This window comes from Strigops habroptila, chromosome 10 (genome assembly GCF_004027225.2).
Source record: "Strigops habroptila isolate Jane chromosome 10, bStrHab1.2.pri, whole genome shotgun sequence".
Lineage (NCBI taxonomy): Eukaryota > Metazoa > Chordata > Aves > Psittaciformes > Psittacidae > Strigops > Strigops habroptila.
In genome coordinates this window covers 6915957-6940654 of record NC_046359.1, presented here as the reverse complement: position 1 = coordinate 6940654, position 24698 = coordinate 6915957, and the positions used below count along the sequence as shown (strand labels likewise).

General features: G+C 40.9%; 1 protein-coding gene across 4 annotated transcripts in view; it reads right to left on the bottom strand.

The window, feature by feature from the left end:
• SHPRH (SNF2 histone linker PHD RING helicase) overlaps positions 1–13773 on the bottom strand; it is a 53832-nt gene extending 40059 nt beyond the window's left edge. For 2 of the 4 annotated variants that reach the window (XM_030499311.1, XM_030499314.1), the window contains exons 1-10: positions 12949–13073; positions 10698–11370; positions 10223–10352; positions 8727–8945; positions 8331–8409; positions 7283–7433; positions 5412–5517; positions 4634–4890; positions 3675–4370; positions 404–655 (exon numbers count right to left, since the gene is read on the bottom strand). In XM_030499311.1, the coding sequence (XP_030355171.1) occupies positions 404–655; positions 3675–4370; positions 4634–4890; positions 5412–5517; positions 7283–7433; positions 8331–8409; positions 8727–8945; positions 10223–10352; positions 10698–11339 (2532 nt within the window). In that variant the 5' untranslated portion in view covers positions 11340–11370; positions 12949–13073. Of the gene's footprint in view, positions 1–403; positions 656–3674; positions 4371–4633; positions 4891–5411; positions 5518–7282; positions 7434–8330; positions 8410–8726; positions 8946–10222; positions 10353–10697; positions 11371–12829; positions 13074–13511 lie in introns of those variants that run through there. The other 2 variants (XM_030499312.1, XM_030499313.1) reach the window with 2 other exon arrangements.
• Positions 13774–24698: the final 10925 nt, after the last annotated feature.

Sequence of the window (24698 nt, the reverse complement as noted above, 5' to 3'; positions counted from 1 at the left end):
CTGCAGCCTTAGAGTTTGCAGACAGACTGCTGATTATTTTAGCTTCTAAACCCAAAGGACATATCTATGCCTCTGAACCATGACAGTGAACAGGCTAGTGTCTTGTTTGAAACTATCAAACACCATATACATGATGACCTAGTTCTTTAAACTGTCGGTATAGATTATGTTAAGTATTTTTTGAGCTGGACATACTTCACAGTCTGCCAGAATCCCAATAGGAGAACCATTTAATAGTAAGTATCTCCAACAGAAAAGTCACTTCTAAAGAACAAGCTACAAGGACAAATTATCTGAGTGCACTGAAAATTAAAAGGGGGAGCCTGAAGTCTATTTTATTATTTACAATAAGCTTGTCAAAACCTTTTCGAGTTAAGTAAGTGCATGACTGGGAATGTCAGACCTTTGCAGTAGTGCATTCAACCATCTGTGCTTCATCAAGGCAGATCCTCCACCACTCCACTGCTACTAAGGGGCTTGGAATGGCCATATACCGCTTCTGGTTCCTGAAACGGCGCCCATCTTCGCTGTTGCTGTGGGGTATATCCACATAGTTCAGTTCCGTGCGGAGGACATCATATGTGGTGATAACCACCTCCTGCTCGGCCAACATGTGCGGCTGCAAAAAGCCATGCTTCTTCACACCTTGATACACCTACATAGATTTGTATTCAACAGCACATTAGCAAAGAATGAAGGTAAGAGACACTTCAATAAAAATGCTAGAATACCAGTTCAGCTTAATACCTGCGTGCTTTTAGCAGTCTTGCTCATATAATATGAAAACATTCGTAAAACCTGTACTCATATAGCAACCCAGTGGGAAATCCATGTAAAGTAACAGATAATAAATATAATACATTGATGCAAAATTTTTAAGTATGATTATTTATAATGTCACAAAACATTTTTTTTTTTCCTCCTTTCAAGAAAAGGGGACTTGAGTATTTTCTACAAGTTATTTGTTGCAACAATTGTTTGCAAGATAAAGTATTCTGTAATGCTGTATGGAGCAGCAGTCCGGCCCTCTTCTTTACTGCAGACATACTACCTTTCTCCCTATTGCCCCCAAAATTTCATGGATGATTAGGCAAAGACAGATGTATGCAGTGAAATATTTAAAAACCGGAAATGACACACTGGGTAATGTTTAAACTCCAAAAAGGACTTCTACAGAGACTCATGAGATAGAAAAAATATCCTAGTAAGAAACAACACCTGTGCACCAACAAAATATTATTATAAGCCTTTCATACTGACATTTTTCTAATATCGGAAGTATTTTTCTTATCTCACTTGTCATTTTAAGCCTGACCCTTTCAGAAACATACAGCAGTTTAAGTAGGAAAAAAATAAAATAAACTGAACATTTTACTATATGCTTCCTCATGATAGCGTTCTATATCTCAAGAAAATAAACACAGCACACATTGAGTCCCAATATACTTAAATACAAAAAAATGTTTAGATTTCAAACACTGTATGGTACAATACACATTAAATTCATACTAACTTTTTCTCTTGCTCCCAATTTACTTCAGGAATCTAATTAAAAATTACAGGCGTCCATTACTTCAAGAATTTTATCATCAGCTACTTCTTGCCACTCATCTGATTATTAATCACAATATTCAATTTCGCAATCTTTTTTTAGAAAGAATCTTTATTCTAGTCTCATCTTCAGATATCTAGCATCCTTCTATTCCTCTCTCATTCTATGAGTTCATGATTTATTATATAAGAATTGATCATCTTGGTTAGTGTTTATCTGCCAACTACCTACAAACACTTTGACCATTTAAGAAAAATCACACCATCCTTCAGTCCCTCAGAGTGTCACAAACTTTAATGTTCTCTTAATTCACATAACTAATAGTCAAAAATACCAAAATTAAGGTGACCTTATGAAACCTTAGTTGATTTCTCCCCTCTTTATTCTTTGATGACGAGCACATGATTTCACTGTCAATTTCACTATTAATTAACTGCACTTTGTCTTCCAGTAATACTTTTCCCTCTATCAAATGTTTCTTTCAGCCCCAGAGCGTGACAACAGAGCATGTGTGCAAGCAGGTCAATGCACATGAACGAAAGAGAAAGAAGGGGATGGGGGGAAATAGAAAAAAAGAAAAAAGAAGAGCATGCTCACTGAAGCAACTGTTAAGAATCAAAAATAGCTGTTGAAGTCTAATGATCTCTTCCAAGTGTTTATGAACAGATTTTCCGGAGGTTTATAACTTGGCCAGGTTTTGGTTGTTTTCACAGCCACAGGAAAAGACAACCTGCCACAAAGCAGGACCCATCAATAAATTCTAATTTCTTGTTCTATTATATAAAACCATTAGAATTTCCCATGGGTTGTAAGCAGTTGGAAGAATAAAAAACACCCTTCACATGCAATGCAAAGCCTGTTAAAATGGGAAGCTGGTTCTTTGAGATGTCTGCACTATGCAAGCCTGGATGACTTACAGTTGGCAGTTAAAAGAAAATGAAAACAGTGTCTTAGAATGGAAGGTGTCACACAGCTAAAGTACTGACATTCACTATTGAAGCTATTTTACTGTTACCATGTAAATCTATTTCTGACAGTTTTCATCAAAGCTGGTATAAAACCTGGACTGGGTCCTATGAAAACTGTGCAAATTTTACACATTTGTTAGCTGCTGTGCTAAAGCTAATTAGACAGCTCACACAAATGGCTTACTGGAAGCCTAAAATTCATTTATACATTAGGCATGTAGGCAGGATAGCTGAAGGTATCAGATACATCCCTGAATACAAAGCTTCCTCTCCTTATCAATCTACTACTACTGTTATTTTATCCAATATAAGGGATCTACAGTTCTCAAAGCACTTTATTATTACACAAATTCTTGCCTACTAAAAATATGAAGGACAAAACTTGACTACATCATTATTAAAAGACAATGGTTACTGTTGAATACTGTGATAACTATATTAAAAAAATAAAAATCCTGTATAGCCATAGTTACTGTATGTATAATTGCATTTATTTTAATGATAGCGCTATTAGAAATCAACTAAAAGGACAATACATGGTCTCCAGATGAGCAGCATCCTAATAAATATGGCAGATGTTAGAGACAATGCCCAAGTTGAAATGGTGTTATGTTCAGTAAACACCAAAGCCCAAGACTTGTTTTATAAAACATGTGAACCACAAATTCAAAAGTACACTCTTTACCTACTGAAACATTTGTATTCATCTGGAATGAAATGAGAACCAACTGTCAGAGAGCTGCGTGGGTGTAAATGTACACTGAGATGACACTTCCAAAGCACCTATAGTCAGGCCTTTCTAAGTTCCTTGGTAATCTTTCAGAGAAAAACCACAGAAATAGCCTTCCCTCTCAGAAATCACCTGTTGTTGCAACTGCTCAAAATTTGCTTCCACTTGATAAAGATATTTAGTCCACTGTACCACCTCCCAGTGACCAACTAATAAGGAAAAAATGAAGAACTAAATGCAGACAGTCCTTCTGGGACACCAATGCACTGTGTGATGCCAAAGCACAGGTCTAACATGGAGAAATGCAGAATTCTGACACCAAGGACAAGGAAACCTCTGAGCTTTATATCATACAGAATGTAAGAGAGGCAGCCCCAAGCCTTGATAAAACAACTCACTAGAATATGAAGCCATATAATCTTACCAGAACTCGAAGAGAAGATGATCTTACGTGCCTGTTGATTTCATCTACCCACTGGTGACAAATAGAACTCGGAGAAATTATCAGAGTTGCTCCTGTGGAAACTGGTTTCATTGCCACAAGGCAATGAGGACAGTAGAAGGGCTTGATCTTCAGGTTTTCCTCTTTATAGTTTACACATTCTGCATGCTGCCATAAGTAACATTTCAAGCACTGCACACGAGCTTTATAGTCAGCCAATCCAAGCTCACCACAGATGCATTCAAAACGATATTCAGAGGTATTAAATGGAAATACAGAACTGGTATGTTGCACACTATTGCCAGCAAGTTCTTGGGAATGTGAGGACTGATCTTTTGGGATTTCCTGCTGGATATCAGCTGTAGTTTTAGAAACATCAAAATTGGGATGACTGCTCACATCACTGGAGACAAGGAGGTTACCATGCAGATCAGCAGACTTTGGGACCACAGCTTCCTGCTGAACATCATTCTTCTTCACAGAGTTCTCATCATCTGCTTCAGATTTCCTGTTATGTTTGCTAGTTGTACAATAATCATGTTCTTCCATGGTGATATCCACCCGTAAAGGAGTTTTATGGGCATTTTCAGAAGTGACATCACTATTTCTTGACTCTTTGGTTTCAGTTTTAACATCAATCAACTGCTTCTTCTGAATGCTTTCTGAAGTCCTTGCTATCTACGAAGTAAAATTAACCAAGAATGTCAGACTTTCTCCTTACCTTTGTTTGTTTTGGAACGTATAAACACCACATGTAGTTAATATTTTAGCCCCAGATTTGATCTACTTATGATTTCTGCTGCTTTGTTCATGAATGGCAAAGCAAATGCTGCAGTCTTATTCATTTTTATCAATAATGCGACTGAGGTTAGCATGCAATCGGTAGAAATAAGATCTGCCTTTGTAACATTCTTTGAAGTAACCACAGCAGCATGTTTTACCTGCTCTTTGGTTCTTTCTCGCTTCTTCTGTTCCTTGTAATTCTTTCCCAGCTTGAAAGACCCAGCCAGACCATGTCCTTTGACTTGCTCTACTACTTGTTCTGCGATCAGTTTTTCTAGAGTTCTTTTGAGAAGCCGTCTATTTCTCTGTATGTCATATCTATATATAGCACTGATGTACTTAAAGATTGCAATAATGGATGCTCCTTTCTTCACATTCATTTCCTTTACAGCTGCTAATATCATCACTCGTAAGCCTATATGTAGAATCAAAGCAAAAAACTTACAGCTCAGATAAAATCAAAGTTATCTTGGAAAATGAGTATTAACAGAACTCTAAACACTGTTTTGCATTTTTCAGATGAGCACAAAGGCAGGCAGCAGTCCTGACAACTTGAGGAAAGCTACTTGAGGTAGCCCAACAAACTGCTGTTTTTCAGTGATTCTAAGACAATACCGAATAACAACAGAAATAAGTTACTCATTCAATTTTCATACTGAAGCTTGTAAAAAGAGTTTATTTCGGTTAAATGCATACACTCTCTTACAATGACCTTTAGTAACATGAAGCTCTGTAGCACAGAGTTCTGCGTTGGTAATTTTAGTTTTACCTATGGATCACTTGTTTGTAGCATGCAATCCTACATCACAGTGCTCAGCAAAAGAATAATTTCATTTTGCAGAACTGAAGATTAGCCTTGAACTCATATAGTCAGCGGCCAATACAAGACTTGTGTCAAAAACAAAATACATTCAAAAAGTCATCAGGAATACTTACTGGGATATTGTATTTTCTCCTTCAATTTAAGCTCCATTTCCTTTGGCTTTTTCTTTTTATTTCCCTCTAAAGGCTGAGGTGGAACAAAGAAGTTCACGAGCTTACCCTAATGCAGACAACATTAAATAGTTATTTGCTGATCTCCCTTCACAGCCATTCTGAACTCCATTAATCTTTTCACATTTGAAAATAAGCATGAGCTGCTACAGATGTGCGCTCAGAGAGCTCATTTTTAGTGTACAGAGTGATACCCTATTCGGTTCAGTTTCTTGGCAAATGGTGCTCAGCACCCTACACTGAGAATAGAAAGAGAAGCCCTGCAAGCTGTTTGGTCCTCCACTTCAGAATTAAGTTGCAGGAAACCATAGCTGTAAGTGATCAAGGTTGCCGATGGGGGGAGGAAAATGTGTATTTAATATATAACTGGAAAAACAAAAGAAGGTAAGCAATATTGATTGAAAAGCCCTAGTAACTGTATAACAAGTAAGTTTCTCTTTTTAGAGATTGCCCCAAAAATTTATTATTAGTGATTCAGCCATAGTGATTTAATTCAAGCAGATGTATACTCAAGAACTGGGATATAAAAAAGAATCTCAAAGCTGGAACAAATACAGTGCCAATATTTCTATGATTAATTGCTTTATAGCTGTATTCATTGATACTTCATCTGCCTTGTCCAATTGGTTGCTTTGCAGAGTTCTTAAACAGTAACCACAATGAAACTCCAGATGCTGTTTGAGCCCTACAGTGAGTTGAAACATTTGGAGTAACTCTGATATTGGCTTACACAAGCCAGGAGTCATCCAGAAAGTCTCTGGCGGAATAAAGCTATTTTCCCCTCCTCCCTCCAAGAAATCAAAGAAAGACATTTTATATTCAAAGGCAAGAAAAATACAGATGACAAGGGGCCTTCTGGATTAGCAGAATAGTGCCTTTTCACCACAGGCAACGTCATATAATTCTGTTCAAGATCCCAAAACACTAGCTAAGACGTCTGTCCCAACTACTCATACCATGAAACAGTTTGATAACTCTAGCTCTCCAAAAGCTATGGTCTCTAGCTGTTGTTGCCAGTTGATCTCCAGGTTCTTTACTGCTAATACTCCTCTCTTCACACTCCTCAGTGCTGACCCTCTGACACACTTCAGTATTGATTTGTTCTGAGAATTGGGTCTTTTTAACTGACAAAATTATAAGCCGGCAGGAGATCATTATGAATAGATGTACAATGAAACTGGCTGCTACCAGTTCAAAAGGATTTGATTCAAAACCCTTACCCACAGAAGCAGCAAGAGTTTACTTTAGGATAAAGGTTCTCTCCCTTCAGAGATATGTTTTTGTTTTCATGAACGTGCTAAGTTTTCACAGGATGCACGATAAGGAAATTGAAAAGATGAAAAACTGTTGCTAAATAAACCCATTTATGGTATGAAATAGAGGGGGAGCAGAAATCTTTATTCACTGAGTTTAAATTGTCCCTATTTTAGTACAGGCCATATGTCTAATGGTACTCATCAATACAATGAAGTGACGGGGAGAATGATTTCCAACATACTAGACTAAATTACATATTTGTACACTCCTGGAGCACATGTAAACTACAAACAGCCTATTTACAGCACAGTTGCCTGCTAACACCCTTGAACACTGGCAAACTATCAATGACTTCTCATGCAAACCATTTTACTACTTATGCCACCAAGTAGCACAACCTACGAAACAAAAACTTTCACTATAATTTAATCCATCTTTAAATCACATCTTTAAATCTGGACTCGATAAAACATCAACCAACAAACTCAAAAGACATGCATTTCTATTAATTCTGAAAAGTATTTTCTTCGTACTAAATCATATCCTGGTCTTCTTACCTCAGGTAATGTCAGATCATCTTGTTTAATGTCTGGTCTGGTATGAGTCAGAATAAGAGCCAACACTTCTACTGTTTTTCCAAGACCCATCTCATCTGCCAAAATGCCTCCGGGCCACTGGGGTCCAGCAATTGGATATTCTCGGATAATACTAAAATTCAAGCACATTCCCAAATGACAGTCAGTAACTATAGAATGGTGTGACAGAGAAGCATGTGTTGAGGGACTCGCACACAGCATAGCTTCAGCAAGGCAAAGTTTGGAAGGTGAGGTATTAACTTTTATTAGTCAAGCTGAGACTGAGAAAAGCTAGCAAGTTTTTTGGGTGTATAAACCTGACCAAGATGAATATGTATGCCAGGTTTTTTTTATTTTGTCCTCTCCTAACAGGCCCTACTTTGCTAACTTTAGCATATCACAATATTAGTCTCCAAAAAAATTAAATATATTTATATTCACAAGTGTTAACAGTATGAAAGTTACATAGGAGGAAAAAAACAAAGCAAACTAGTAAGCCATAGGTTCTGTTCTAACCAAATTAAAGAGAAAAGTGAAAAAGAATTAGTAATGCAACAGCCAGAGTTAATAAAAGCATTATACTGCCTCCTTCCTTTAGGCTTTAAAAACATTGGACCAGAAGGTCACAGCCTCCAATGCTCTAATTTAAAAAAAAGTTAAACTCACAAACTTATATTGAAATAAAATAACAAACCCCTCCTGAAAAAAAAAATAAAAATAAAAAAGCTTTAAGAATTATGTTTTGAACTCAAAATTTACACATTTAAATTTACACATTTACCTTTGCATTATATACTCCAGGGTTTTTTGATTAGTTTTTTGGTTGGGTTAGGGGGGAAGGTTGTTTAGGGTTTGTTGGTTTCTTTTTCTCCACCCAAAATTTAAGATATCACTGTCCTAATTCTTTAGTTGCTAACTGAAAACAACAGTTACAAATTATCTTGTATCCTCCAAGTAAAAGCTGCCAGTAACGTTTTCACAAAGAACTACCTTGAGGTGTTCTCAGAAAGAAATAACTATAAAAACATACCAGCCAGTAAATGGATTATAGTAGATTTTTTCTCCACCCAGAGTGATGACCTCCCGCCACAAGAAGTGCAGTGCATCTTCTGAGGAGAAAGAGTTCATGTTACTATTATGAGGTTTCTCTACAGCACACTGCTTAGTATTGCTCAGCCTTATTGTGATACTTCAAGACAAAAAGCAGACGTCTAACTTCGAAGTGCTTAATGACCAACAAGATACATCAACTGCTGTTCAGCAAAGTTTAGTTTATCATTTAGTGTACAACCCAATCAACAGCTTTTATAAAATTAATAATGGAATCATTAACAAAACTTCTAATCAAACAGCAAGGAAACATTCCTGCTGACAATACAATGCCATTTTCCTTAACTATGCAAGTTTTCCAGATCCATATACTTGCCACTGCTTGGCGTGCTTGTGAGGTTCTCTCGGTGAAGCATCCAGTTCACAGCCTCACTTTGGTATGGCCTTAGAATAGGAATTAATGCAGGATGCTGCACATCTTCTCTCAGTAACTGGATATCCTGCTGATGGGTGTGCCTGACAAAGTCATAAAGCTCTTCAATATTTTGTCGCTCTAGTTCCACGTCAGATTCTTCTTCATCTTCCTCCAGCTCATCTGCATACACCAAATAATTCAAGACAAGCATCATCAGTCAACTTTGGTCAACATTTCAGAAACTTTGCTGCAACATACATTTTTAATTCTAAAGACTATGGGTTTTTTCATATTAAGAAAGCAGCTAGCTGGATCTATATGTGATCTACGCTTGTGTGTTCACTGCGGCAACAAGAAGCGACATGTAATACTATATAGCAGATACAGGATAGAAGCCATTATAAAACCAGCTACTTATTAAAGCAAACAAAAGAAATCTCTGTAAACAGATTTCTCAAAAAAGCGGTTAGCTCTACAATAAATGTTCAAAACCCGTGAAGTTTCTGAATATTCTGCATGGTGAGTGAGCCAACTGGGGAAGGCACCCACTGGACCTGCCATTTGTGAACAGCGAAGGACTCAGGGGGAATATGATGGTTGGAGGCTGACTTGGGCATAATGATCACAAAATGATAGTTTTTTATTCTCGGAGAAGTAAAGAGGGGGGGTCATCAGAACTCCTGCCTTGGACTTCCAGAGAACAGACTTTGGCCTGTTCAGGAGCCTGGCAGACAGTCCGTTAGGAGGCAGTCCTGAAAGGCAAATGAGTCCAGGATGGCTGAACCTTCTCTTGGTATATCTCAAGTCTTTTCTGACAGTTGCATGTTTGTTCTTTACAGCAGACATGGATGTACAGATTCTACTGTTAGCTTTTCCTTTTAACTTCTCTTTAGCAAGTTGCCTCAATTTTTTTATACAATTATGCCTTTTGAAATTAAGTACAACTATGCAGGGGGTGATATGCTTCTGTTGCTTCTGCAAAACCACTGAAACAAAGTATATTACAGTCAGTGTTATTGAGTCAGTCTTCAATTAACATTTTGAATCCATCCTACACTTAGGAACAAGACCAAGGCTTTGGTTTTTCAGTTTCCTAAGCCATCACACCATAAAGTGGTCACTGATCACCTTAAAAATCCTTATCACTACTGAGTACAATGTAGCAGACATACCTTCAATTCCAAAATGATGACATAGCCCATATTTGTAAATTTGCAGTGGTGTGTTCTTAAAACTGTCATAAAGATGCATTTTGTAGTAGCTTACATAATAACTGCTTTACAATATAAGCTGAAGAGTAATTCTGCTGCCTCAGTTGTGTGTTATGCACCAAACTAGCAACAAAAACTTTCCAAATTTAATTCCTGGTTTTTTTAATATTTCCCTTACAGTTAAATCTACAAAAAAACCCCAAACCCACAAAAATTATTCATCAATATTCAGCTGAATCACATTACCTGGAATTAAAAAACTGTAGAACTTCTCCATGAGTTTTTGAATCAGCTGATTAGCTTTCTTGGGTCTTCCACCTCCATCACTGAGAAACTCTGGTTTACTTAGCCCAGCTTCCAGAAGGTAAATTCCAACCTGTGAAATGGTTATACAACTGATCATTTCATTAACTGTTAGATTGACAAGAATATTATAAACAGGAGAGTATGACAATAACAACGGTGGCTTTGAAAATTAGCAGATGTAGACAGATAAAATAAATCTACTAAAATCACCATACGGAGGATAGTGTACATTGCAGCTAAAAGCTTTATGATTCCCTTGGGTAATGCATTATTACCAGTGCAACTATATATTTTCAGCACATTATAAAAATACTGGGTAGCTGCCAGAATTCATTGTTCATATGTTTTTATTTTATATTTCAAGGAAAAAGAAAAAAGAACTTTTAAAATGCAAAACAAATATATGAACCCATACCTTTAAAGCTTGAGCCTCTCCAGGTCTTTGATAAAGTCCGATTATCTTCTTCTTTTGCAACCATCTCAAGCCTTCCAATATTTCACCGCCTAAAGTTGATTCCACTAAAATACGTTGTTCGTAAGCACCCAGGTATTCTTTTGTTTCATTACTGTACTCCTCTCCACTTCTTTCATGAACACAGACCTGCAGCTGATCATCAGAGTCTCCTCTCACCAAAGTAAAGCTCCTTTCAATGAATTCATCAGTTAGAATTTGTTCAGAAGGAAGATGAAGAGCAAATTCTCCCAGCAAAGCTTTCCAGGACCCATCCGCACGGTATGGCAAGACTATAATATTTAGCTGTACTGGCACAGGAGTCAAGATGGAATAAGAGTCCTCTTCATCGTTAACTGTCAAAAACTTGACAGATTTTGTGCCACTGCCTTCTTTTTGAACGAGGTCTTCATCAGTGCTATCATCATTTATAACAATGAAGGAAGAAGAAGAAGTGCTTGGACCTGGAACATGGTCCTCATTGGTTGTTTCATCATCTAATGTTATCATCTCATTTCTCCGATCTTCATGCATATTCCAGCAGAGCTTTTTCTTCTTCTCCTCATCTATTTTTGATGGAGGTGCACGTTTTCGACGGCTACTCATTTTGTCGTTTTCTCAACAGAATTTTCAGGCTCTGCGAGATGAAATAAATTAGTCAGCAATAAGTATTACAAAATTAACTACGCACACCGAAATTTCATTGCAGTAGCTGCTCAACTTGCAAAAGGTTTCGACACAAATATATGCTCTAAGAAATATAACTGTTCTAAAGAGACTTAGTTTCACAGAACCTCCTTCCCTGTCCCTCTGACATCACACGAAGCTGTCCATGAAACATTTGCCTTGTACTGTGTCTTATCATTTTGTCAGACAGCTACAAAGATCAATAAGAATGCTACATTTCATAGCTGTTGCTCGGAAACTTGTGGGACAGATATAAACCAAGCAGTGGAATCCCCCAAAGGCTGGGGTGCAGGGAGATGGCAAAAGAAACTCCACAAACAAAAGCACAGGAATTACAGGAGATTTGGGGACGGGTATGGAGAAAATACATACATAAAATTCTTCGTTCCTTTCAAAACCTACACTGAGATGAAAAATTTTAAGCCAACTTGACACAGGGCTAATCTGAAGCTGCCATTACATAAAGAATGGTTTAGAGCTGAAGCTACCAAGTTCTACCCTTAGAAGGAGCTTCCTACTAGTCCTTCCTACTGGAATGGAATACTTTATTTTCTCAGGAAACTATGCATCCCGGGACCCAGATATAAAAACTGCTTGCAGAAGAGTCCTTACTTATTCTAGAGGGCACATCGATGGGATCAAACAGCAAACTAATACTGATTTTGACTAACTGCAAAGCTAAGTCGAGATACATGTCCAACTCCTTGACTGAACCTCGGCAGTGAACAGATTCTGTTGATAAAATACTAGAAAATAAAGTACACATGCTAAAAAATACACATCGAGAAGCAGATTATGGAATATTAGACCCATCTGAGAAACTATATATTCAGAACTACAGGCTCATACTCAAATACCCAAAAAAAAAGTAACTTTTTCTTTTTAAGCACTATTTTTATAAGGAGCCTGAACACAGCAATGTATGACCTCGTATTACAGCACTGTCTTGGCCAGCAGACAGGAAAATATTTAGACATCCATGTCCATTCAGCTTCTGCATACAACTTTTAAAGAAATGTAGGAAAGCAAGAGGCAAATATTCTAAGCTACTAAATCCAGTATCCCATAGCCTAGTATTAAAAGGGTTTGTGCTGGAACAGGGCAGAATTCCTAGAATTCTGAATAACTTCTAAAGAGGCTTCCAAAAAAACAACCAACCAAAAAACCCCTAATATTTATAATTTGTGAAAGTCAAAAGAAACATTCAGGATATACAAATCTTGCTGTGTTTGACTTTCAAATACAACAGAATTAAGGAAACACTTGAGTTTTCCAAACTACTACTCATGCACGCAGAGTACTGCTGACAGTAAACCAAGCAAACCCCAACAGTGAGCACGCATGCCATAACATAGCCCTCAAACCAAAGACAGGACGATTCCTGCATCACCAGTCCTGCATGTACACACCAACTTCAGCACCGGGCGGTGGGATGTAAACTCGACAGAACTGCTGCTCCGTTTGGGTAGATGGGTTTAAAACTCTTACGGCCAGGAAACAACCATGTCTACGTCGCGAAGGCACAAACCTGCAAGCAGGAGCACTTGAAGTCACCCGTGGCGGCCCGGAGGTAACGCAGCACCGAAGCCAGCGCTGCCCGGGGCCTGCGGGACGGCCGCGACCAGCGGCCCCGGCCGTGGGGACACCCCCGATGTCACCGCTCACCCCCCGCCCCGCTCCCCCGCCGGGACGTGGGCAGGTCTCCCCCTAACGAGTAAAGTTACTCAGAACTTGGGAAGGAGACGCCCGGGAAGGTTTTACGCCCCGCGATACCTGCCGCCGGAGGGGACAAGGCGGCTGCTGCTAGCCCGCCCGCCGCCGCGCACCCCCGGCCCGTGAGGCCAGGCGAGAAGCGAGCGGCTGGCCCGCGGTACCCAGGGGCGCTCGCACAGGCCCCGGGTCGCACAGCCCCGCCGCGGCCGCACCGCCACCCCGCCGCCGGCCGCGCTGCGACTAACAGGCCACCAGCTGCGTAGTGCGAGCCCGCAGGCGGGCGCGCCGGCCTCCCCCCTCCCGAGCCCAGGGTGGTCCCCGCTGCGGCCCCTGGCGCCGCACCAATGAGGGGAGCTGAGCCGACCGCCACCAACGTACCGAAAGGGTAACGCTGCTGCGGCTGCCCAAGCGGCTGCGGGTCCTCCCCACCCGGGACAGTCCCCCCCACACGGGCTGATGGCTGCTGCGGGTGGGGGGCCGCGGGCGGGAGAAGAGCAAAGGGGGTTCGCGACCCCTCCACCGCTGGGGAAGTCGGGCGGAGTTCCCGGGCGAGGGGCGGGCATGGGGATGCGCGCGCACCCGCCCCGGCCCAGCCGGCGGCCAATGCGGCCGGGGGACGGTGACAGCTCTCCCCGCCCCACGCGCGGCGCAGGAGACAACGGGAGGGCGAGCGGCGGCGCAAGCGCGGGACGGCGGCCCCGGTGAGGGGCGGGGAAAGCGCTGCTCGGCCCCCAGCGGGAGGGAGGATCGGCAGCGAAGCTGTAGAGTTATCGGGCGGCGTGCGCAGGCGCACGGAGCTGAGGGCTGTCCGGCTGCGGCCTCGGTGGTCGGTCCGCACGCCTTCCGTAGGCAGAGCCTTGTGGCATAATGAGGCAGACGAAATGGGAACGATCAGGGTTAGGCCCGTGAGGAACGAGCCTGGAGGGTATTAGGCAGGTTAAAGCCCCACATTGGGTCTGTGAGGTGTTTCAGCTCTCTGCCTTGGGGATTGGTGTAAGGGGTGATGGAGGAAAGTCCACCTGGGGAGAAGTGGATGAAAACGATTTGGTTCAGTGACTCCAAGCACAGGTACTCTCACCAGCACTGCTTGCGTTATCGCCTTGAAAAGTCTTTCAAGTTTAGAAACTGGTGGAACAGAGGAGATGCCGTCTTGTTTCCATGGCCAGTAGCACACAGGAAGAAGTGACAGAAATGATTTCTCAAAGTTGCAGTGATGGTGGAAACCTTGATGCAATCCGTGAGGTGAAATACTTCAGTCACGGAGAGGTCCGTGAAGTCATGTTACAAGAGTGATTTGAAGAGCAGATTTCTGGGCAGTTACACCACAAAGAAGGCAAAATCAGTTTAATAAATCTTTAACAATAAATATCACATCAGTAAAAACTCTGCAAGCATTTATCTTCTTGTAAAATACACAAATCCGCACTTGGAAACTTATAACAGTTGTAAATACACGAATTGGGAAGACATTTACCATAAGAAAGTGTTGGGTTTCTCTCCTTACAGCAATCCTTTCAACCGTTTGTTTCTGTTAGCCTTTACAAATGAATTCATTGTTTGTGTCTGATTTTTCCACTAATTTCAACCCTTTTGGAAGGGTAAAGCCCCTGCTCAAAACCGTGGTGTGCAGTGGCAAAAGGAGCTCTCAGCGTTGGCCCTTATGCCATGGTGGTTTGGCTGTTTCAATTCACAATGTTGCATTTGCTATATGAGCATTTGGCATTCCTATATGGAAATTCACTTAAAAATCGTCACTCGGTCCTACGTTACAACAGTAGATTACAGCAGAAGAGACAAAAGGGAAGACAGTCTACTGCAGGTTGGTAACTGGAATAACAGCAACCAAGGGGATGAAGAGTGAGCCACTGGTGGTGGCTGTGGGGAGCTGGAGGCTGGTCTTGCTGCAGTATTGCTGGTGAAGGAGCTGATGGCCTCAGAGGCTGACATGGGGTCCTGGGCTGTGGGGAGCCCCAAAGGGCTGGGCAGGGACAGTCAGGACTGGTGATGCCCTGAGGATACCGATGCTGGTGAATGTTTGCTGGTGCTGCAAGCACAGCTTTACTGCTAGCAAGTTTTCTGGCAGCTTTATGAAGAAAGTGGTGGAGAAGTGGCAAAAGAGCTAGTTTTACTCAAAGTAGGAAGAAGGTCCTGTGAGTTCAAAAAGTTTAAGGCCAAACCTGGATTACCCTGGGGCAGTTCACCACACGTCCCCATGCTATGGTCCCACCCGAAGTAATCCATGCCTCTCGGTATGTTGTGTCCTGGCACATTGCAGCCTGTGTTGCCAACAGAGTTGCCTTGGGAGGCTTTCTGTCTTCCTTCTAACAAGAGGGTCTTTTTAAAAGATATCTTTTTTTTTTTTTAATGGAGGCATTTTATTTCTGGATGTGCCTTTTGGGATTTAGCTGTTGACTCAATGAGTAACATAGTGAGCAGCTGATGCGCTTCTCTAGGAATTTATGAAGCTACCATTTTTCACTCCCACCTCCTGGCATGCAGCCATATGCCTGGGTAGGCAACTCCTTTTAAAGAGATGTCATCCAGGTTCACGTTGCAATATATGAACATCAGATTTTCCCATCCTGAACTGTCTCTTTTGATGACAGGAGTTAGGGCAGCCAGAGGGCAACAACTTCCATCATGGTGAACGGGTCATAAAAATGGTATGTTGTCAGTCTGGGGCAGTGTGGATTCCCCCCACGTAGGACCTAAAATGTGAGACTCCTCATGCAAGTGTCCTTCACCTGCTGTTGATGATCTGATGCTGTGAGAAAATCCCACTACTGACTGCTGCTCATCCTCCTCCACTTGATGAAGTCTGTGATTTATCAGCAATGAAATGTGAAAAAAAAGGGAAGTCTGCCAGATGGAACAACCCCCCTTGCCTGCAGTCTCTAACCAAAGGTACAGTACCTGTGTGTGTGCAACACCCATGTGATGGCACCACTGGGTTCCATGAGCTGGACCTTACTTGAGAGTAGATTTAGGTTAGATATTAGGAAAAAGTTCTTCACTATGAGGGTGGTGATACACTGGCACAGGTTGCCCAGAGAAGCTGTGGCTGCCCCATCCCTGGAAATGTTCAGGGCCAGGTTGAATGGGGCTTTATGCAACCTGTTCTAGCGGAAGGTGTCCCTACTCATGGCAGGGGGTTGGAACTGGATGATCATTAAGGTCTCTTCCAACCCAAACCGTTCTATGATTCTAACTTCACCTGGCCCATTGCGGATCACTTGCCTTTCTGGGGGAGACTTGGATGGCTCTGAAGACAGGGCTCTGGTGTTAGGCTTTCCCAGGAATACTAGCATCAGTGGCAGTGTGTTGGATAACTGTCTGGTTATTGCAGCAAGAGACTCAAGAGTTAGATCAGGCCTGTGCCTTTATAAAGGTTATGGAGGGGTCATCACAGACATGACTGAGAGAGAAACGCAAAAGGCTTCCCAATTCTTGTAATGCTGAAAGTCAGTCCTGCTTAAATGCAGACTGGGCACAGCTCCTTCCAAAAGGCCTTGGATACAATATAAGCTGTGCCACTTGCCCGGGAACTAGCTGGTATCCACTGGCGTACGTGATAGAGGCTACACTGGTGTAGCCTAAAAGCCTTCCAGTAAGGATCTGTAATTGTTGTCAGGCTGATCCTAAGGTTAGTAACAGGCAACAGCTTTATTAGTGTCCTGGGATCTACAACTAGCAATAAAGCTAGCAAGGAACATTGTGCTGTCTTACTTCATTATAAATCTGTAAATCCTGCTTAAATGTGATGCATCTACCCCGACAACAACTCACAGTTTTTCAGTTCAGAATTGTGACCCCCCACAAACCTCTTTGTGAGAGCGAATATTCTGAATTTCTGAAGAAGCACTAAACTTTTAGCACAGGCTCCATCCACTCTGAATCTAGTAGCTGATGAATCATCCAGAGAAATTTTCCCCATCTCTTTCAAACTAAAAAACACATTACAGAACTAATGTTCTGACAGTAACCATCTTACCTAGCCCTTACCCTAGCTTCCCCAGGAACTGGTGACCATCAAGGCATTACCCCTTTTTCACTAAAAGCCCAAAGAGCATTTCTTTGACTCAGACTTCTCCAGTATAAATACACTGCAGCACAAAAAGAACAGGCAAAAGTGACTGAACCAAGACATTTCATCGCATATTCTCCTGCAGGAAAGAATGAAAGAAAAATATGTGACAGATGGTAGCCAAATCACCATTATTAGAAACTACTCCAACAGCATAGACTTCAAGAATCCATACAGAAATAGCAGACAACAATCCGTGCTTCAGTGAGCTCTGTTCAGAGGGCCTTTCGCAGGGCTGTGAATCTCTTAAAAAGTCCTTGTCTTTTAATTAACTTTTATATTTCTATATTGTGCATGTCTTCTATTTAATGATTTCTTCTCCAAGGTTGGGATTTGTGCTTTCTTTGATAGTGATGGTGATTTTTAAAGATTTTTAATGTAAAGCACTTGTGAAAGTGAACTTTATTTTCTCAATTGGATATCATAAAACTTAGTAAGCGAGAAAGGAACCTTTCTATTTTCAGAAGAGGGGAAAATACAATGGCACCAAGAGGGTGACTGTTCTGCATAATGATTTCTGTCTGAGCCGCTCTTTTTCTCTCACTCCCATTCTATAGGAAGTACCTTCCTTAGTTCTTAGGATAAACAAGCTCTATTTTGAAATAAGAGTCGAGAGCTGGTGGAAGAATGCCGATTTCTATTCAGCAGCTAATGACTAAGGATCCTAGTGATTAGCACCTAGAAATTTCTCTCCTGTTCTAGAGAACTTGAATGCATGAAAGAAGATGATTTCGATTTAATTTAATGTATTGGAAAGGAACAACATAAAGAGAAGAGAGTATGACATAAAATGAGAATGTGTTTTTTGACCACACTTGAGAATGTAGCCTCCCTTGCCTATGGACAAAAATTGCCCTTTGCTCTCAGTAGCAACTTTTAAATTCCAGAAAAAGTAAGCAAACAGAAGTAGGAGACATCTACTTTACAAAGGGATTTTTGTTTTGAGGGACAACAGGCAAGAAAAAACTGTGTTAGTTCATGTGATATTTTAGAGTCCTTTCCACCAATATTTTAGTTGCAAAGGCAAGTAGAAGTTTTCTAACGAAAGTCAAAATCGCATTTATCTCCAGATTGGTTCTGGTGGTGAGAAATGTGAATGGTTGCACCAAAAGAATAAAACTGTAGGCAAATAGACTATATTCCCTGCACTACAATGATTGTACATTATACTGAAGTGCTAACTGAGCATCTGTGTGTCTCAGCAAATGAGGTAGAAAACCACTCACTCTGTTAATCGATTAGCTAACTAGTAGGGAAAATCTTTTGAGTTCTATAGATAAAAATCATCATATGATAGAAATGAAAAGATGGACCCCAGTGGAGGCATAATATGGCTCCACTCTATTCCGGATTAATAAATTTGTGGTCAGTATTCTGTGCTCTGGCAGGAAATTATGTTTGTAGGTTCAGCTGTACCCAACTTCCTTAGTCTTTGGTGTTTTAAAATAATTTATCTATCATAGTGGGACTTTTAATGTGTTATCATATAATTGCTACCATCCACAGTGCATAACACTGCTTCAGGCAAAAGAGTAGATTTACGCATATTTTTCGGAAAGCTACAAAGAGCTAAGTATTTTTGTGTGCCAGAAGCAATCGTGTAAGCCAGTAGGCTAACTCCCCAGCACGCAGGGAACAACACCAGGGGGCCACGGGATGACAAGCCTCTCTTCTTTCACTTCTTCAGGGCTTCAGTTCTGTTTCTTCAAAATAGCGAAGTTCAGCGTATGACTCTTGCCCTTCTGCTTCTTAAACACAGCATCTCCTGGAGGAATCTATCTGCACCCCACGGAATTACGCTGTTCAGGCCATCTGTCTCAGCTCACATGTATGCACAGTTCTTATACACCCTTGTCCATCTGCTGCTCAGCTGAGCGCGTGCTGGTTTTGTGAAAACCAGGTGATACACCTGACCTCAGGACTGACAGTAGCAGCTGATCAGTCACTGGTGGGAGTTAAGCCCATCTCCCTTTTCCAAGAGAAAAGGACACTTAAAAAGACTATCTAAATATAGAGCAGAAAAAAAAAATAAAAAATAACCATGTCATTGCATCTAGGACATCGTCTAGAGTTACTATGTAGGATTTGGAATCCAGTTCTCGGAGTTATTTAAATATATACCTAAATAAGGTGTTTTCATTGCTTTAACATTGCTTTGATGAGCCTTTTTTTACATAACAAAAATGCGTAAAAGAAAAGTGGAGAAAAAGCAAGCCCTCTAATAAAACTGGAATTAAATAAAATTATAAAATCAGCAAAAGCATTTGGAAATTTAGGCTCAAAATGTAGATGTTTATAACGTAATACGTGGCACAGTGATTTGGAGGACACCTGGAGGACACTCACAATAGAGAGACATTTCAGACATTATCTGTTAGAGATGCCTTTCATGACGGTGAAAAATCTTTATTTTCACACTCTGGCAAGAGAAGATTTGAATTTATAGCTGACTCTCTAATATAAAAATTAAGCCAATTCAAACATCTTCCTGCAAAATTCTTATCTGTGGTCTACACTCGACAAAAGGGCAATTCAAATTGAAACAAAAACGTGCAGTCTTCTGGGACAATGCTCTTTGGCAACTTTCCTCATAAAAAAGTGAGAAGCAGTCTTTGTATCTTCTATTAAAGAAATTATGCACTTCATCAGAGATGTTATTACCTTGATTTATAAAATTAAAAATACTGAGATATCTTCAGTACTCAAGCCACAAACCAGTGTATTTATTTAACACTGTCAAAAATCTGCCTCCACAGATGTTTTCTTCAAGTTTAACAAGGTTTGATGTTAAAATTAGTTCATAAAGATCGATGGAGCTTCATGGCAGAAGATCAATAATCATTCTCTTTAGAGGAGTATTTTATTTAATTATATGTCCAAAATTCATCTTTGAGCCCACCTGGATTATTACACTGACTCAGGAAAAGCACCTGGTTGTACACGGGGGTAGGATGTGTACTCCACGCTGCCCAGCGTTTGTCCTGATTCTGACCTGCACGAGCAAGCAGAGCTGAATCACGGAGAAACAGCCAAGCAGGTACTGCAAAACTGTCAGCAAGCTGCCCGGTGCTTCAGGGCAGTTGCACCTTACCTGGATGTTGTTAATGCCAGACAGCATTTCTGGTAGAAGACATACGGCTATTTCTATCTGCAGTAATATGAGGTCGTTAGATGCTATGCGGCACTACCCCACAAGGGAATTGCAGCAAGGCAGTTCTCGGCTGGGCAGCAGAACTGGCTGCTTTGTGCTGCTAATGCAGTGGGACCTGGTCCCTTATAACTTTTCTCTGAAAGGCATAGCAAATCTGGAACAGGAGAGGCCTGAGTGTGGTAGTACAAAGCTGATGCTGCTCTTCAGGGAGAATTGTTATGAGACCAGGGGCCTCTAGACCCCCTGCCATGTGGGCCACTGTGGATCCCTGGAGCAAATCTCTGGTAGAGAGGCACTTAAATCATCCCTGAGCTGACCTTTTACTTTTGCGTGAGGCATTACCTCACTGAGGCAGCAACCTTAACTAATAAGAAAGAATATTTTCTCTGGATATAAGTTGTCATTGTATTTCCGATAATGCATACATCTACACATATTAATCAAGCTATGTTTTTACATGTCTTTTGCCTAAAACTTATAAATGCAATGAGCAATGAGAAATTGGTTTGGGGCCCCAAATGTTTGTTTGGTTTTGGTTTTCTACATGGTACCACAGGGAGCCCAACCTAGTGGGGACTAATGGAACAGCCCATGTAAATAAGCAACTCTAGTCCCTGGTTTAGAACCAACACAAGTGGTGCAAGCAGTTTAAGTACTTTATTTTGTTACTTTTATACCTTTTTCAACTACAGAAATTTGTAATTTAATAGTTTAATGTCAAATATCTGTATATTCTCTTTTTTCTACACTCTACTTCACCTTTCCCCATGCAAACTCAGCTGCATGGATTGTGTTCTAGCTGTAAAACAATAACAAAAAACCAAACATGTCTACTGTACTCTCATTAGGGTAGATGCATAATCTGTTATGTAGCACTACAGTTACTAAGTTTGTACACAAATATCAATAATAAACCTAGCTTCAGCCTGATCTCCTTCCTCCTTTCAGTGCTCTAAGGTTTTTGTTTTGTTTTGTTTGGAGTTTTTTTACTTGTTTTGTTCTAAGGCATTTTCCTACATTGTTACCCATCTGTGTACCACAGGACTGTTCATGTTTCTTAGCTGGGGTTGACAGCATCCACATCTGACAGAGGAAATGAGTCAGCAGAAATGACTGTGCATCACTGAACACAGTCTCAGCAAAAAACCCCACCTCGTCACACAATAAAACAATTAAATATTACATCTCATGACCCTGCTTGAGCAAAAATACACCTTTTTAATTGAGGAGGTAATTGAGAGATGCAAAGAGGTGGGAGAACAGGCTTTTACTTGAAAAATTATTCTGAGAGAAGGTAACAGGGTCAGAGCAAAGTACATCTTTTCCCTTTTTTCCCAACAACGTATTACTTTTCATTAGCTTCAGTTTGTTTCTCTAGGCCATAAGAACAGAATACAAAAACGTTGCAAAAAATATTCTCCTAGGATGCTTATGGACTTGTAGAAGTTCCTAATAGATACAGAAGTCCTGGGTCTGCAGCACAGATGGAAAGTGATAAATGATTAAGATGTTATAGGATATAAATAACAATACTATGATGTTTTGTGTAGAGATATCAGCAAAACAAGGAATGCTTATCTTCTGACTTGATAAGCATCTTGTTTATGGCTTATCAGAAATTGCAACAGCTCTGGCTCCTGCCCAGAGCATAAGTGGGTATATTCCTGTCAGGGCTGCAGAGACACCACCACTCCTGCCTGTCCCTGCCTGGCCACCCCTGAGGCTCTACCTCTGGCTGTCCTGCTCCCAGCTGGGGTGGTGGGATGGGCCTGGCTGCCAGGCCCTGCCCCAGCAGGCCCCCGTTAGGGATTCCCTGCTGCCACCGGCCCCAGGGAGCCGTCCAATGTCTGTTCTACAAGAAGAGAAATGCAGATGCTTCTACCACAGGCCAGGGATGTTTTTTCCTTTCTCCTGTACTTGGAAACAGCATTTATCAGGAAGCCTTCCAGCAAAGATTAACCTGGTGGGAAATACCCGTGATATCCAGTTTTAACCCAACTGATGAGAAGGGTGGCAGTGCTGTGTTCAGCTGGTGGTGAGGTCCCACAAAGAGAGAAGGGTCAGGCGAGCTTCCTGCACTCGCTGCTGCTCCTGGGGCAGGTCCAGCTCCTGGTGCAGGTCAGAGTGTTGTTAATGAGCGTGGTGTCAGGAGACCTCAAGGCAGACAGGCAGACCTGGTTACACAAGAAAGGCTAGGTTATTTTCAGAGAACCATCCACTTACTGTTACTTATAAATTACACACTGAAAGTGATTTAACCTTGGATGCCAAGTTTCGTTTTGCTTTGCTACCCTCATAACTCCAGAAGAATTATTTGCAGCTTCCAGTATTGTTTCAAAATTTTGCTCCTTGTTCTTAAGCCAAATAAACGCTGTCATTTAAGAAGGGGAAAAAAAGAGGTAGCATCCACACCAAGCAAACCCTCGCAGATTTTTTGTCCCAGCTTCTTGCAACCTGAGAGCTTCCTGAAGAGGGTTCTGCCCAGGCAGTTGCATTTTCCAGTTCTGTCTCATTTGGCACAGCCAAAATTGCTCAGGGTAGGGCCTGGTTAGCCCAATGAGAGTTTGGTGTGGTTTGACTTTTTGGAGCAGTATGTGCCTTCCACATCTGCTTCTGCACAAACAAAGTGATTCCCTGAGGAGCCAAGCTAATTCTTCCCTGTTTGTGCCTTGCATTTCCAAGGGATTCTGATGAAGTTAGTGCTGTCTAGAGCAATATAACTTCAATCTGAGCTATCATTAAGGTATGTGTAATGTAAAGTAACATAAAGGACAATCTGCTCTAAAGTGGCCTTTATTGTTTATTCTTAAATGCAGACACTTCTCTGTCTCCTAGCCCTTAAGTATTATATGCTAAACAAATAGCAGTCTCCTGAATAGCCAGCTGCTGATACAAAATTACCATAATTACTGTAGGTGTTACACGCTTCTGTCCACAGAGTAGGAACTGCATCTAATCAAAATTATCCCACAAACTATATAAAGATGTGATACACTCTAACAGCACAGAATGCAGATTGCCTTCAAAGAAAAGGTTTCTGAATACATTATCTACACTATAAGATTAAAAATAACATCAAACTGAATAACAGCTTTCTCACCCACATTTCAAATCTCCAACCAAGACAGTTAAAATGGGCAAAGGGATAGAACAGTTTAATCTCTGCATCCTAAAAAGTACAGTTTACAACCGTGAAATGTTAAGAGACTCTTTTCTAACACCCCTTAGACCTCTTCCACACTCTTATATGTACCCTGCAACCTCAAGGAGTCAGTGTGAACTCTGGTCTTGCAGTATTATCAGGTCTTCCTTGCAGCAACAGATAGCCCAGGATGTCATCTGTGGGGGTCTTGAACTATAAAGTGCATACATGGGTGGAAAACATAGCAGTTATTCATGGAAAACACATATGTGGTACTCCATTGAATAGTAGTTCTTCTGAATGTTTACTGGGCAGCCTTTTTTTTTATTCATTTATTCATGAGGCATTTACTATATTAGAAATTAATAAACAAAAATAACTAGACAACTGAAGCTGAAGGCAGTCTTCTCACCACATATCCCTGAATTCCTCTCCTTACCCTCCTCCTCCATTTCTAAAAAGAAAACTGAGGGCACAAACTTAAAAGCTGTGTTAAATTAGAGTGGAGTTGAGCATATGTCCAAATACTCTTTGGGATTAGGGTCTACAAGTGTGTCGTCAGTCTATTTACATGTAGCCACAAAAATAAAAGCAAATGGGAAGACAATGCAGATTTAGGCTGAACATTCAAATTTTAGGATGATTTAGAAAATAGGTTGAAAATACAGGTGGCACATACTGCATTGTCTGGTAAAGAGAGTAAGAAAAAAGAAAGATGTGCAGATTTACTGCCTCTGTTGACGGTGGCTGGAATTTAGAGAAAAATAAAAGCCAGCTAAGACATAAGGTGTTCAATTTGGCTGAGAGACCTAATAATAGATTTGGAAAAGCCGATTTCCTAAGATTTGAACATGAAGCAAAGAAGATAAACTAAGTGCAGGTACTATTTAGAAATAAGAAACACAACAGGAATTAAGATGTTTATATGCAGCACTAGCAAGTGTCTGTTGAATTTAAATGAAGACATGGAAAACAATAGCTGCCTATTAATATAGTGACAGCAGCTGTCAAATCAATTGAGCTGTTTTGGGGTAATTTATTGGGGACTTATGCTTTACAGCTAAAGAAAAAGTGCAATGATGATGAGAAAGAGTCTTCTTAGAAGCTCTTGCCAAGAAAAAGGAAAACAAAACCACAAACAAGCATATGCTATAAAATCAAGCACATGATACAGTCATCAAGAAACTG